This window comes from Haliaeetus leucocephalus, unplaced genomic scaffold, assembly GCF_000737465.1.
Source record: "Haliaeetus leucocephalus isolate CR32 unplaced genomic scaffold, Haliaeetus_leucocephalus-4.0 Scaffold598, whole genome shotgun sequence".
Lineage (NCBI taxonomy): Eukaryota > Metazoa > Chordata > Aves > Accipitriformes > Accipitridae > Haliaeetus > Haliaeetus leucocephalus.
In genome coordinates this window covers 5625549-5640878 of record NW_010973034.1, presented here as the reverse complement: position 1 = coordinate 5640878, position 15330 = coordinate 5625549, and the positions used below count along the sequence as shown (strand labels likewise).

Sequence of the window (15330 nt, the reverse complement as noted above, 5' to 3'; positions counted from 1 at the left end):
CATCATCTATGGTTTTCATCTCTGAACAAAATAATTAGTATTTATAGAGGAAGTCTGTTGAAATTTCTTACCTTATAAATTAATATTTTTAATAATCTCTTATGTGTTTGGGTTTAATAACAAAGGAAGCCACCTAAACTTTTTTACCAGCCTTGTACAGGTTGGTGAAAAGAATGTTGTTTATAAGTTATGACTATTTGCTGTAATACTGTAGTCACCATGATCAATAAGGCTATCAAGATGTTTATTTGCTTGTTATGAACACAGCTATTGAAATGTTTGTGGTTCAATGCAAGGACTAAAAAGTTATGACATACAAGAAGTAAATACAGGATTGCATTTGCTATAAGTCACTTCATTTATTGTGCTCATGTTTGCTTATATTCCAGTTTCGCTTTGCTTATGAGACAGTATACATCCATATTCTTAATTTTATATTTCCATTGTGCTTCATTTTACTGACATTAACCTACCTACAGATGCACATTAAATCTTTAAAAACCTGAATGATATTTTACTCTGAGGATATTAAGAGCTTTTAAAACATTTTTATATATATTTGAAGTGTTTAGTCCTCTACCAAGTAATTGTGATTGGTTCAGGGGAAAAAAAAAAAAATCTGCCTAGCGGTGGCTGCAGGTGCTCTTAGATCTCATCTCTGTATCTGTGTAATTCGAAATGGAGTCCACAGCACTAGAGTTACTAGCATTGAATTTGTCTGAATGCCTGTAAGGGATTACAGTTGCCATCAGGTTTTGCTGCAGTGTCCTGTTGAGCTTTGCCAGGAACTGGTTTCTGTACCTTGCCAGCTCACTGGACAAGACGTGCAAGGCTGTTGATGGAAAATGGTCAGGCAAAGGTCTGTATCACCCACGTCTGCCCAGGGAGTCCTGGCAAGGAAAGAGTTCTGGAGCTGTCCCAGTTGCCCAAAGTATTTGGTGGTCATCTCAGCCCACGTTGGAGGGGAGCTGCCTGTTTCTTGTTTCTTTTTTTTTTGTTCCTGTTCAAATACATTTCAAGTCAGAGTGTGTGGCCCAGATCTTGGACCTGTCAAGCTTAATCATATCTATTTGTAATCTCATTATGTGTATTCTGCTAAGGTATGCCCACTATGGTGAATTGAGCATTGAAACTAAAGAACACTTACCTATTTGAATTGTAGTTGTCTCAGCTGCACGTGTGCAAGAACCTATCAAAAAAAACCATGAAGAGAAAATTTTCCCCTTGGCAACTTTCCCCTTCTGCTAGCAAAGTTCATTGCACTTGTCTGTGGAAAAACGCTTCTTCTGGCCTATTTCAGACACAAGATGCTGGACTAGTCATGCGTGGTTTGGTGTGGGGATTCCTGTAATAGGAAGGTTGGCCTCACTACAGACTTTTCTTCCAGGAAACACAGAATTTTAAAAAGAGATAGTGTAACCGTTAATTTTACATTGTAGGCTGGAAAAATGTGTGGAAGCTAAAGAAGAACTAGAGGCAGATCTTTATAACCGGTTTATTTTGGTGCTGAATGAGAAGAAGGCAAAGATAAGAAACTTACAGAAGTTGTTGAACGAAGCTAAAGAAGCTAAAGAATCTGCAGTAGGTGCCAAATGTACAAGGTATTTCTTAATTTTTCTGACAGTTCTTCCTGGCTAAGTGCTTGGTTATCCAAAACAATACTGTTAGTCATGAAAGCAGAGGATTCTTTGTGGCATCACTGCAAAGAGCAGCATATTGCTTTGGATGCTGTAGCCAAGAGCTAAATATTCGATGAATCTGTCCTCTTCTTTTTTCTGTTGGGCTGCAGTTGATTTTCCAATGAGAGTATGTCCCTGCCATTTCCATAGTTGGTACTTTCATATGCATTGTCCCTGAATTATTTCATTCCATTTGTCCTTTGGGAAACAAAAATACCTAAATTGAAATGTTTTTATGTACTTTTTATTTCAAAAATATCCAGAGAAGATTAATTATTCTAATGCTACAACACAGCTTAATTTGTTTGTTTTTTTTATCCTGCTTTTTTATATCTTAACTTACCTTTTTTTGTCTGTCCTTGTATATGAATGCGCTAAGCTGTTCAGCATGGGGACTCTATGTTGATGTGTATCAGCTTGCATTTCCTAATAATTATAAATTCTTTGCAGAAATAATAGATGGCAAAAATGTGATTTTTTTTTCCTTTTTTTTTTTTTTTCTGCTAGGGTTAGCATAGCCACCACTCAGATGGCTACAGGGAGAGAAAATGACTATGATGGCAACACTGATGAGGAAAGTGAAAATTTAACACAGGCCTCATTACCATCAGGTAAGACAGAATGTATTGTCTTTGGGGAATATCAGAGACAGGCCAATCACTTTATGTGAATAAACCTTAATGAAGACAAAATACTGCCTGACAAATTGCTCTGTGACAAGCCAACCTGCAAGCCTTAAAAATATCTCTCTTGAAGCACAGTATAATACTGGCATTTTTAAATTAGAGAGAGGAAGTTTAAAAGCATGTTGCACAAGTGAATGTACTGTCATTTCTTCCAAAATGACAAATTACATACTTTGCAGAACTAATGACAGTCCAACAGTATCTGAAGCATCAACAATTCCATTTTAAATTCTAGGAGTCATGATGTGTATGCAATGATTGCTAAAATGTAAAATGTAGTTCCTGACAGTTTCAGTAGCCTTTTAAAAAGGGGAAAGAGAGGAGGTTTAACAGCTATAAAAAGACCCATGTGCATAAATAGAATAAAAATGTATTTATAGCAGAATTAATTTTAATTTGTCAGTGAATTTCTGGCCTCATGAAGGTGCTCATGAAACTTAATTTGGCTAATTTTTCCAGGACTAAAGACTTGTAAAGTGTGTGGGATACAGCAATTGTCCATACTACAATACAAGATACTTAACTGTGAATCATATAAATTTTGGCATATTTTGGCAAGCTAGTAGGAATATGCAGGACAAATGCTACTGAAGTTTTAAAACTGCATTGACACTTGCATATAGCTATTGTAAACTTCCCATCAGGTCTGCAAAGTTTGCTATGGGTTCTCTCACTGGAGCTTTCTATTTCCACCATAGGTAAAGGTACTCAAGAGAATAACTCATTGCAACTGTTTACTGTGCATACTGGGAACCAGAAGTGTTCAAGGCCTTGATACCAGTGGTATTCAGCTTTGTAACTCATATGAGCCTGTTTGTTGAGGACTTTATAATATAATATAAAGTAGGCAGAGCTTCAGACAGATTTAGAAATTTGCCATTGCAGAAAGAAATTATTTTGTATTGTACTATGCTCTTCAGTTCAGAAATCTTTGCTTTCAAGTGGTATTTGGTCAGTTCAGACAATATGAGGTGAAATACTTCACATTTAGCGAAAAAGCAAGGGGAGTGGAAGGTGTTGATTCTTTTTGCTAGATTCAGTAGGACTTAATTAGCTCAGTGAGAGTTTTCAGACAGATGTATATATTTAAAAATAAAAACAACCCCCCACTGCCCTACTCAGGCAATCATGATGGACTGGACTGATCAGTGTTATAGGAAAAAAATAGCAACTGTATTTTTATTTGAGTTGTAAACAAAACTATGCCTTCTGTTGCCTTTGAGGGATACGATACTCAGGATTTTGATCATGACTAGAGAGTTCTTTCAACTCCAAAATTTGCAAATAATACGAAGACTATAAACTTAATCCTTTGGGTAACACACTTAAGTTTTTCAAGGTAATGGTATTCCTGAGCCTGCACAATGACTATTGCTTAGGTCAGTTGATACTCTTCCTGTGTACACAGCATTCTCTTTCCATAGACAATAGAAAAGCACAGATAGGAACTGAATATCTTGGCATGGTCTAGGATTTTCACATTCAAAAAGAGTTCTAAGGTGCACTGTGTCTCTGAAGAAGACAGTGATTCAGGGGTGAGTGACATGAGAGGGTAGTGAAGCTCATAGCTACATCAGGCATCAAGGACTGTAAGGCATAAAAGTTAATACAGAGAATGTTTGGAGTTTTTCTGTTTATCTGTAGTTTTCCTATCTCTTAGTCCAACATTACATTTCTTTTCCTTTTGGATTTGGAATGTCATTGTGTGGGTTGCAGGAGTCAATAAGAATTAAAGGATTTTTGAGAATGTTTTAGTAGATATTGGTGAAAGCCACAATCAAGAGAGAAGATCATAATTTAAAAACTGCTTTGAAGGAAATAATTGAAGGCAAATGTGTATACGGACACATATACACACATTAAGCATGCATTTGTATGTGTGCATGTCCAGAGCTTAAAAAAGCAAGAAGCTGATGCTGGTTGTCATAAATAAAAAGTAGGAACTGCTGGAAATGGCTGAAGAAAGCCACATGATATAAAGGTGGAGAACCTCAGGCCAGGAGGTAGAAGGCCAATGACCAGTCTTCAAGTCAGTTGAGAACATATATGCAGTTGTTACTGTGCAATGATAAAAAAAAACAGTAGTAACTGAAAAAGAAGCCATGTTTAGTAAGTGCTTTTGGTTTGCATTTAGGGGGGAAAACTAGGTGTAGTTGCGTCATAATGTACTTCTGTTCTAGCAACTAAGGGGGACATGAAACAGGAGCTGTGAAATGTAGACATTTTAAAATTAGCCAGTCAGAATATGTTGAACTGCAGAGTTTAAAAAGCTGCCTAGGAATTTTTCTTTGCTACCAGTAATTGTGGGGAGGTTTCTTCTAGAATTTTTGGGGCACTGAGGGCATTCCAGGGGATTTGGAAAAAAGCTGCTAATATTTACCAAAAGAAAAAGTAAATTAAATGGAACATTCAAGTATGAGTGTATCAGCCTGGTGTTGATCTGATGCAAATATTGGAACAGGACTCAATGAAGAAAAATATTAAGACAAGGAATAGGAATGGTTAATTCCAGTCTTTGTAAAGGTACAGAAACCAGAGGTTGAAAACTAGGTACTCATGTCTTCTGTGATGAGATTACCAGCTGGCTGATGAAAGTAAAATTAGTAAAGTAATAGACTGACTTCTGTAGGATATCATGCTGCACCACATTTTAATCAAGAAATTGGAACATGGAAATTAACATAACACATGGTAAATACATTCTCAAATGAGGTAATATGTCTGTCTCAAAATATAAATGGGAAGTTATCAGTCCCTGTATCTGAGGAGTGTGAAATTGAAGATGTGTATAATGTATATAAACCAATTTGTGTTTTGTGATACACCAACTATAAACAAAGCATATGCATTCTAACACAGTGTAATGTGATGATTTCCAGTCCTTTGACAGCTGTGCTTCACTTGAGAATACCAAGTGTCTCAAGCTTTGCTTTGCCTAGCTCCTTCTGCCACAGAAAGCTGGGTGCCCCCAGGTGGACCCGTCATCTTCCCCAGGTAGACCCATCCGGCAAAGCCAAGAGCTACTTGGACAATTTTCGCACTCTGCTCCACATTGCACCCATTCTGGCACGGTGGCAGTGTCCTGCCTGGCCTTGTGGGAAACAGGCTTGGTCTTAGCCCAAGTTAGTTCAGTTGGTCTCTCTCTGACCTCTTATCAGTTTATAACTTCCCAGTGCTATCTGACTCACCTGATAGGGAACCACTGGTCTAGAGTAAGGATACACTGGAAAATAAAGAACATGTAGAAAATTCTCTGAAGCAGCAATGACTTTATTTAAGAAAACAAAAAAAACCCCCAGACATTGAGTGTGAAAATAAATAAGCAGATTTGCAGTGTTAGGGTAAAAGGGACCAATACATGATTTGGCCCCTTGATGCAGTGCTGCATCAAGTTTGGACATCAAGAATTGAAGGAGAATGTTAGCAGGTTGGGGATGATAAAATTGTGATAACAATGGAGGGACTAGCAAATGATTTAAATGAAATGCTGAGAAGTATCTTAAACAATTGTTGTTTTCATGGTCTAAAAGAAACTACATTGCAAAGTGAAGTGATGGTAGATGGTCTTTCTGTCCAGCAGATACAGGTGTTTAATGAACTTGAATAACTGGAACTTAACATTAGACAAAGACAAAAGTGGGATGTTGTGCCTGACAGGATAATTAACTGTTAGAACAGTTTGGAGCAGGATGGTTCACTGCCAGTGTTGAAATCATGATGGCATGCTTTTAATAAAAAGACAAGATCTTGTTCATATAAGCATGAACCTAAAAGTAATATACAACCTGTTATGTTGGGCTTTGCAAATGGCTTTTACTATGACAGCTTTTCCTCTATAAGAGCAGATGAATCGCAGAATAGAACCATTTCTTGTGCCTTTACAAAAATGAGTTTACTTGTGCATGAATACTCAGTAAGTCTATCAGGTAGGTTTTCAACCTCTGCACAGCAGGTGATTACATTTATTAGTTCAGCTTCAGATAAATTTTGTGTAGAGGTCTTTTCTCTACAATAGCAGTTAAACTGTAACCTAAAAGTTTACCTAAAAATTTATGGGTTTGGCACTTACAGTACTATTTGTAGACACGATTTATGGTTTACTTTTTGACAGCAGTTTCTACTTCATAGCTTAAAGCTAAAATCAACTGAAACATCGTAGTTTTTGTCTTTACATACTGATGTAGTTAATGCTTTGTATTGTAAAAGAACAAATTAAAATTGAATTAGTAGGTATTTCAGTGTAAAGCACTCTGGAAAACAACTGATGTATATGAGAAGTACAACTTTTAGACAAAGTACAACTTCTATAAATAATACTGTATGTCTTTCTATACAACAGCTTTGCCCATCATGCCATGAGCATGGGGGAAATTTATTTGACATATTGGTTAGGACTGTGAATGTGAGATTGAAAAACGCACACGATTCCTGCTTTCACTGCAGTTTAATAAATTCTTAAGCAGCAGCTATATAGGATGTGCCAGGTCCTTGTAAACACCGGTGAGCTCTTGTTTGAGAGTTTCTGCTCTGGAAGGACAGGAAGGGAATCTTCCTGCTGTTAAGCAGTTCTTCATGAAAGGGGAAGTCTGAATGTTTCTTGGAAGCAGGGGCAGGTTGCTTTTGGTTTGCTTTGTTATCTGTTTTACTGCAGGATTGGTAAGATTCTAGCTGAGCCACCAAAACCAGATATAGTTGTTGCTTTCGCTACTGGTACTTTGGCAAAGTTACAGCAACTTTGCAGGTGCCTCACAGCTGAGACTGCTGATGTGCCCTCTCATTGTTTCACTTGCATCTAGTCTTGCACTTCAACTCTTTAAGCAAATATCTGGTATTTTGTTTAGCTTGACTGGTCTAGCATTTTTAGGGCCATCACTTTTGGTTGGGACCACTAAGTCCTGTGATAGTAGAAAGAATGATACACACAGACAGATGAGAAGCACCTAAAGCAGGCTTGGAAAGATTACAGTGAGATGTTGATTGGAATAAGACTGTATTTCTTTTCATGTTCTGTTGCCAACAGGACCTGTTTTTTTTAAAAAAAGGGGGGAAAAAAAAGGCTGGAAATTGCCAGTCTGTATTTCTCTTAGCCCACAAGAATGACTTGGTGACTCAGCATGATGCTTCCACACTGATGCAAGAAATTTCTGTCATTTTAGAATGCAGAAACCCTTATTCTGATTAAGAACAATCCAGAATGCAAGCCAATTGTTGCTGATTCATCTTTGTCCTGCTCAGTGCTAAATTTTACTTTTGTTATTTACTCTAGCTATTGAGCCCTTTCTCCTAGGGGACCTAAAATGACAGTATGATTATCAAACTTAAGAAAACATCATTTGATGTCATGATTAGCAATCATGCCTTTGTTATACAAACAAAACCCTTTTATTAACTGAAAAGTACTTTAGCGGTCCGTATGTCAGGAAGCTTTTAAAGCAGGAGTAAGGATTGGGTAAACATTCATCCTTTCTGCTTCCTTCCCTGGAGCTTAAAAGGTAGATGAAGGGTAATAGTTTCCCTCTTCATGGTGTTGGAAGATGACCAGAGAAGCGAAGGTTATTCCTTTTCCCAGGTATATGACAAAACTGCAGGGAAAGATGTTATATACTGAAATCTATAATAGATATGATGGATAATATAGCAGGTGGGAGATAAGCAATGGAAGAAATTATTTTACAATTTAATATTGTTATTTTCAATTATAATGCTGTTATATGTGGCTACCTGTAGACAAAACAAGGCTACTGGGCACCAATTTATAGTCAGCTTGCTTTGTCTCTATTTTGTTTTCTCTTGCCCATGAATTTGTTAGTCATATTTCACATTGAAATCAGTGGAAGTTACTGCTCCTTGGGGTAAGGAAGGATCTCATGATCTGGCCTGTTGGATTAAATGAAATTTTATGTTCTGTGTTTCTTGCCATATGTGTGGAAATATTCTATATTAAGTGAATCCTCAGACTTTCAACGCTCATACTTTTCTACATGTTTGATGATGAGGATAGATTCAAAATTGGTTCTAATAAACTCGCTATAATGCCCAATAGAAATAAGACCAAGCACCTTGCTATTTTCCACTGTTTTACTATGCAAATGTTCTCATCCCCTTCATTCAAGTTCCTGCCTTGGGGATTACATGTTGTGCCTTCAGGAGGCTATGGCCCTTTAAATTTAATTAGTTCTCTTGTGTAGTCGAAACCACTGATGGCTTGATACTGCTGGTTAATAAGCTTTGATCAAACTTATTATTAAAAAAAATGCCTATTATAACAGCACCGGACTGTGCTGTGCAGTTAAAGTTCCATCTGTGAAGGCTTCACTTTTAAAACCTGTTTTAAGGAGTTTTAGAACTGGCCATTTGAATTGACTTCAGGCTTAAATTATTATTTTATTTTTTTGTCAAGCTATAATTGGAAATGGTTCATCCCAAGGAATAATCTCATTTCTCTTTCCCTTAAAGTTGTAGGTACCTTTTTTCTGAAACTTGATATTGATCCTTTTTTGATGCTTTCCCTCTGTGTTATACTCGGTGCCATGGTCAAAATGCATTTACAGTACAAATATCAATGTTTCATGTCCCTTTAAAAATCCTGTTATGAATATTGCACTGAGAGGGATTAATAAGGTATCACTTAAAAATATTACTGTGAAAATTACCAAAGCTGCTTATACTTCTGCATACTCCTTCTTATTGTATGTGCTTCAGTACATAAAGTAATGTGGCTGAATGTCGTTGCCTCTAAACGAGTCATTATTTATTCAGTGACTTGATATAATAATGGTGATATAATCATAATGGATTTATGCTTTAGTAAGACTGTTGCAGATTACTAAACTTGGTGGCTGATCAAAAAAGTAGAGTACCGAATGACCGCACTACAGGTTAGGTGCAACAGCATTGACTAATATAAAATTTAAAAATGTTTGTTGTTGTATTATCCACATATTACTAAATGTTACATATAAAGGAACATTATTTCCTTAGTGAGCTGTAAGTTTTTTTGAAGTCTAATTAAAGCTCTGCTTAAATTATCAAATTAACTGTCTTTATCAGATTTAAGTTAAATTGTAAGACTGATTTTAGAACCATTTCCAGTCCAGGCTGGAAATTCCAAGCTTAATATAGTTCTATGAATACTGTTGGGTTTTTTCCTCCACTTAAAAACAAGGCTAGTTTAAACAGTTCAGCCCTGTACATTTAGAACAGAGGTGGAATTATGTCATGGTTTTTCTTTGGGTTTAATATATCCATGCAAAGTGGAACAAATAACATAAAGTTCTAGTCATTAAAAAAAAATCAAAATCAAATCCATTAATGAAGCTGCACCTCTACAAATTTTATCTTCTTCCATGAACAAACAAACAGGTTTTCCCCCAAAGGAAGCAAACTATCTATACATTTGTACCTGGCTTGCTGGAGTTCTAATGTTCCCTCTACTTCTCTTCAAAATGTGTTGTACTTTGCTATGGCTTGGGAGCCTAAAAGTATTAAGCAGCATTAGGCAGAGATAACAAATCCTCATTGTATTTATGTGGAGTACCAACATGTTCCTATGGGACACATAAAGGAAATGTAGAGCCTCCTCCTGTTCTTGCTCATATTTCACACCAATGTGACGTGTACCCAACAGGCTGTAATTAGAGCAGAGCTGGACATAAATTCTGTGAGTCAAGGCACTTCTGCACTGAGCATGCACATTCTGATACTGGATTTCCTTTGCAGAATCCTGTAACTCAGCCATCTATAAGACAGCACTAGTTTGGTGGGAGCCTTTCTTTGTTTTCTCTTCTTCATGAACTGCAGAAGACCTATTTCAGCACCTGTTGGTTGAGAATGTAATTCATCAGTTGTGAAACTATAACATAGTGGTGCTGGAGTGGTGCCGTGAACAGCCCTGCTCTGTTTCATCTTCCTTCAATAAATAGTTAAACAACAACTCCTTATCAGGTAAATAGGAAACTTCTGCCAGTCATCAATGGTCTGCCTGGGGTAATCCCCATTCTAACACTTTTGTTTGTTCTTCTACTTTTAAGTCACAGACTCTGTGTGTATTTGTTTAGTATCCAGCGTAATGGTCCTTTTGGGATCTGCTGTAATTATAAGAGCTAGCAATAATTATTATTCTTATACCAAAATATGCTTCAATACAAGTATTATGGACCACAGAAATTACCGAATGCAATGTACAGTGACAACAGTGCTTTATTTTCATCTATGCAAACCTGCCAATGAAACCGCTCTACCACAGTTTCATTATGAACTTCATGCCACATGCCTGCTCTAAACAATTCTTTGAGTTGCAGGTCATAAATTCGTTTTCCAGAAGGTACAGTCAGAGGTTTACTTTTCCTCGGGGTTGTTTTGGAAAGGTAAAACGGAGCCAGACTCTCCCCTCCCCTTCCCCTCCCCAATCCCTCCCGCTTTCCCCTTCTCTTTCCTCCCTTTTTCCCTCCCCTCTCCCCCCCCCTTCCCCTGCCCCTTTCCCCCTTTTTTTGGTAAAGGATATTTTACTTTATCATGAGTGTTACGATTTAATTGCTTTTAGTGTAAATAGTAGTCAGGTTTAATTCAATGGGAATTTTTTATTTTGTGTTCAGTTCACACCATTTATTATGATAGTTTTCTTGTGCATGTTTACAAAGCTAGGTATTTGCTTTTGGTGTCTGGAAGGTTTTATATAGACATGTAATTCAGAGAGGAAGAAAAGGCATCAAAAATATTTAAGTGTACTTCATGGTATACTGAAAACATATAAAACAATTCACATGCAAATAACACAATGCATTTGTATTCCTTTCCCTCTTAGAAATATGGATGTACTTTAGAAGAGTTGATCTTGGGTTTAGCAGTATCAGCTCTTGGAGAAGTATCCTTTCATCAAAGAGAAGTATTGGTTCTCAAGAAAAATAGTTCCTGCAGGGGTACTGATAGCACATTTCTGTAATCCTGAACAGTAGGATAAAAGCCCTTATCTTCAGCTATTGAATAGGCTGCGTATCAGTGGCAACCAACAAAGCCCGGATACTGCAGATTCTTGCAGACCAGAGAGTCTTGTCAGCATTCATTTTGCTGGCATGACTTGAAACCTGTAGCTGTTACACATTTTGTAACAGCTCTTCTCACTTTAAGGTGAATATTTTGTAGGTTGTCTTCTTAAACTTCACGTTTCATGTGTGTTTTGTCATGGCTGGTAGTGACTCAAGTAATCAAAAGTTTAAACTGCTGTTTACCCACGCTGATGTTTTTTATTTTTTTTGTACAGTAACAACCTTCCACTTCTGAATTTTGAATGTTGCTTTCTCTCTAACAAAATGCTGGAAGGGCATTTACTCTGGCCACCTGTGTAACATTCACTGGAATACTTATCTTAATTACTTCCCAACTGTATTACAATGTCTCATTCGAGCAAACAGCCTATCTTGATTTAAAAGCTGGGTTGCTGAAGACAGCACTATAACCTATGGTTGTTTCCTTGATTTATTACTTTTCTATGCTAAAGCATGCATCCTTGTTTTTAACTTGGAATTTTCTCAACTTAACTTGACACTGTGAGTCTGGTAGGTCTTTGCTAGATTTAAGAGTTGGTTTCCCTGGTTGGGTTTGCTTCCTGTAGCCCTTTTTTGTTTCTTCAAAGCGAGTGAATACTTGATTGGAAACATAGTTTACATCTAAAGAAATGTCAACATCTTCATGCTACATAAAATAAGAATAGAAAAGGATTTTATTTTCTTTTAATCCTTTAAAAAGCCTTTACGAAGAAGGTAATCCATTTGCTCCATGACATAGAAGTCATGAATGTAATATTCCCCTAAACTTTTTGTGTTGTTTTTTTTTTCTTCTTCCCTCCTTCTCTCCTCTTCTATTCTTTTTATTTTACTAGATATTTTTGTTATTTATGTCCATCTCAAGTAATAGGTGCTCTCATAAAAACACTTTCCTATTTGCCTTTTAGCTTTTACTCTTAAAATAGCACAGAGATCAATCTAAAAGATATTGAGGGTGAGGTGATAAAATTGTATTAGAAAAAGGTTACTTTAATTAATAGAAACCCTAAATAATACCTCTGATACACAAATTCCACAGAAATCATTTGGCATGATGCCAGAATTCTTGGAAGGCAACTTTTTGTTGAGCACTTTACTGGAAAGCTGAGACGTTCCTTTTCATCTTTAGGATGAAAGGGTCTCCTGCAGGACCTTTTTCCTCAATCTGCGTAACAATACACACATCACATATGCAATTTTCATGTAGAATATTTGTAAAAACTAGCATTCGTAAAACTTAGAAGGGAAAAAATGGCTTTAAAATACTTCAGAGACAGTAGGCAAATGACATCTGTAATTATTACTCCAGTTTTATAGTGCATTTTGCTATAATCAGCTTGTTTTTAAAGATTAACCTAAGCTTGTTGATTTATGCTCCTTTACGTACAACAGGCCAAATGATCTCATAAAGAAGCTATCAGTTACAAAGCCTATGTTCAAGGAGATCAAACGTTAGGTTACACACTCTGAAAGACAGCTTACTCACATGTGACCTGATGGAGGAGAGACATTTTCAAAACTGGAGCTGTCAGCAGCATCTTATTAGTTTTTTGACTTACTGTATAAATTAAAGGGAACAAAAGATATAATGCCAAATCAAAAGTATTGTAAACTCTGTTTTCTGCTGGTTTTAATTGGGTAGAGATTAGAACCCAACATATCTGAAACAGAGAATGTATTCTTTATGCTTACAAATGTCTCATTTTATTTACATAAAAATGCATACGTTTGATTTATTTTGCTCTGGTATGACGCACATAACCTGACAAATGCTAACCCCCTGTAAAAAGCAAAATGGTTGTTCGTAAGGTTCAGAGCTTTACATATATATATGGAGGAAGACAGGTGCAAAACCCACTCTCTAGTATTTTGCAGTATATGTTCTAAGGATCATTTTTACTGTAGTTAGATTAAATCTCTGTCTGAAAGCTGTATGTTCAGATAAAATGATGATATGGGTCTGTGCATCCTGAATACGACTCCCCTGTCTTAGAAGCTAAAGATTTAACTTTTCTTTAAAAAGGGTAGCTTTAAATAAAAAAACGTGATCAGAGACGGATTAGTCTTTCTGTACTTTTCATGCCTAGTTCAGAAGTCTTTACCTAGTGACAGCTTTTATGATATTCCTATGAGACAGCAGTTAGTAGGTGTGGTCTTGATCACCTGGGACTAATCATCATACTGAAATCACTGGGCCTGCTTTTGTATTGTTCACAAATTTAAACCTAGAAATTCACCTTTCCCAAGATGGTGTCCTTGTAGTCAAGCTGCTAACCTTTTCTTCCCTTGTAGCTTATAAAAATGTCATTAATAGTTCATTTATAACTCATTACCAATTCTGTCAGCATGTAAAAAGACACACTATCACTGTCTTCATACAAACAAAATTTGGATGCTCAGTATGCTGTTTGGTACCCATTGTTCTAGAAATTTGTGCACACATTTGGATATCTAAATATAAATTAAAATGGGTGCCCATTTTAACTGGTGCCAGTCTTTTTTTAAGGAATGTGGGTTAAAATATAGGATTTAGCTCTTTGTGGAGATATCAATTATGTCCAAAATTAGCATAATTAAAATGAAAAAAGGTACATTAGCATATGTTTATATGTACCAGCATTTTGGAATATGTTAAGAATATAATAAAAATTTAAAATTGCCAGTTATTCCTTAATAGTATTTCTTAGCCTCTCTTAACCAAATAACTGGCTCAATTGTTTGAAAAGCACAACCAGAACAATCAGTCTGCAGTACTGATGTCCATGGCAGAAAATCAGTTTACTATGCTGATTTCAATTGCCTCCCACTTTAGTGCCAGGACATACCTTTGTTTAGTTTGAGAGGAAAGTTTATTTTTTACTTATGAAAAATATTAAACTTTCTTAGCACAAAAGTGAGTAAGTACCTCATTGGCAACTGTGCTGATAGCTAAGAATCTCAAGTTTCAAGAATGACCAAAGTGACTTCCACGATTTCATTAATTAATCAGTCAATAGCTTGGAAAGTTATTGCATGCAACCAATTCAAACAAGACCAAAAATCTCAAATCTCTTATGGTCAAACTTCTGCAGAGCAGGCTGTTTGGTTCAGTTTTGGCCAGCTTCAGGAAACACTATGGCCTGAGTGGATAGAACAGTAAATGTGAGTTGGGGAGGAGGAGTGGAGTGGAAAAATGTAGAATGCAGGAAAATGAGATACTAAGCTTAAAATGAAGCTGCATTAACACCAGCATTCTATGTTGGTGTAACTTCTCTTCCTCAGATCTGATGTCTGTAGATCACTAAAGAAAACTGCTGATACTGCACAAATCCCTGTTGAATATGCTTTTCACAGTAAAATACTGGTTTGTATTCACCACCACCACGTTTTTGAAAATCAGAGGAGCATTTTGTGTAATTTTTATACCTGCCACCACATTCGTTTTTCTCATTCTCCTCTCACCACGTACCTTTTGCCTACAGCCTTGTCGTTAGTTAACCCATTTATGGCAGTACATTAATTTTTGTCTCTGTAAGGAACCTATTTGTTTCAAATGGAGAAATAAACTCAACTTGTAGGAGAATACATCCTACCAGTGCTTTGGCTGCTAAGCTCAGCTGTATTCCAGCAGCTGAGACTTCGGAGTTTCCAGGTCTGTTTACCTGGCTAAACTACTGTTTTTGCTTATACAGTGCTGTCCCTAGCTTTCCATCTGCTGATCCTGCAAACTGCAACTGTCTCCAGTGCAGTAGGGCAAAAGTAGTGCTTGTTTGGAATCAGTCATACTGTGAGCTGTTGTCTCAGTCAGGAAAAAATAGCTCTTTAATCTATAGCCATGAATTGAATTCTCACAAGGATACTCATTACTTAGGTTCCTGGGAGAGAAGGGTCAGGTCACGAGTATCTGATTGCCAGCAATTTCCTTAAGACCTTTCCCGGGAAACA

The 15330-nt window shown here is 36.7% G+C and overlaps 1 protein-coding gene across 2 annotated transcripts in view; it reads left to right on the top strand.

Moving 5' to 3' along the window:
- Nucleotides 1-15330, top strand: part of XRCC4 (X-ray repair complementing defective repair in Chinese hamster cells 4) — a 180631-nt gene that overhangs the window by 82524 nt on the left and 82777 nt on the right. For both annotated transcript variants that reach the window (XM_010578054.1, XM_010578055.1), the window contains exons 6-7: nucleotides 1440-1601; nucleotides 2187-2290. In XM_010578054.1, coding sequence (XP_010576356.1) covers nucleotides 1440-1601; nucleotides 2187-2290 — 266 coding nt within the window. The remainder of the gene's footprint in view (nucleotides 1-1439; nucleotides 1602-2186; nucleotides 2291-15330) is intronic.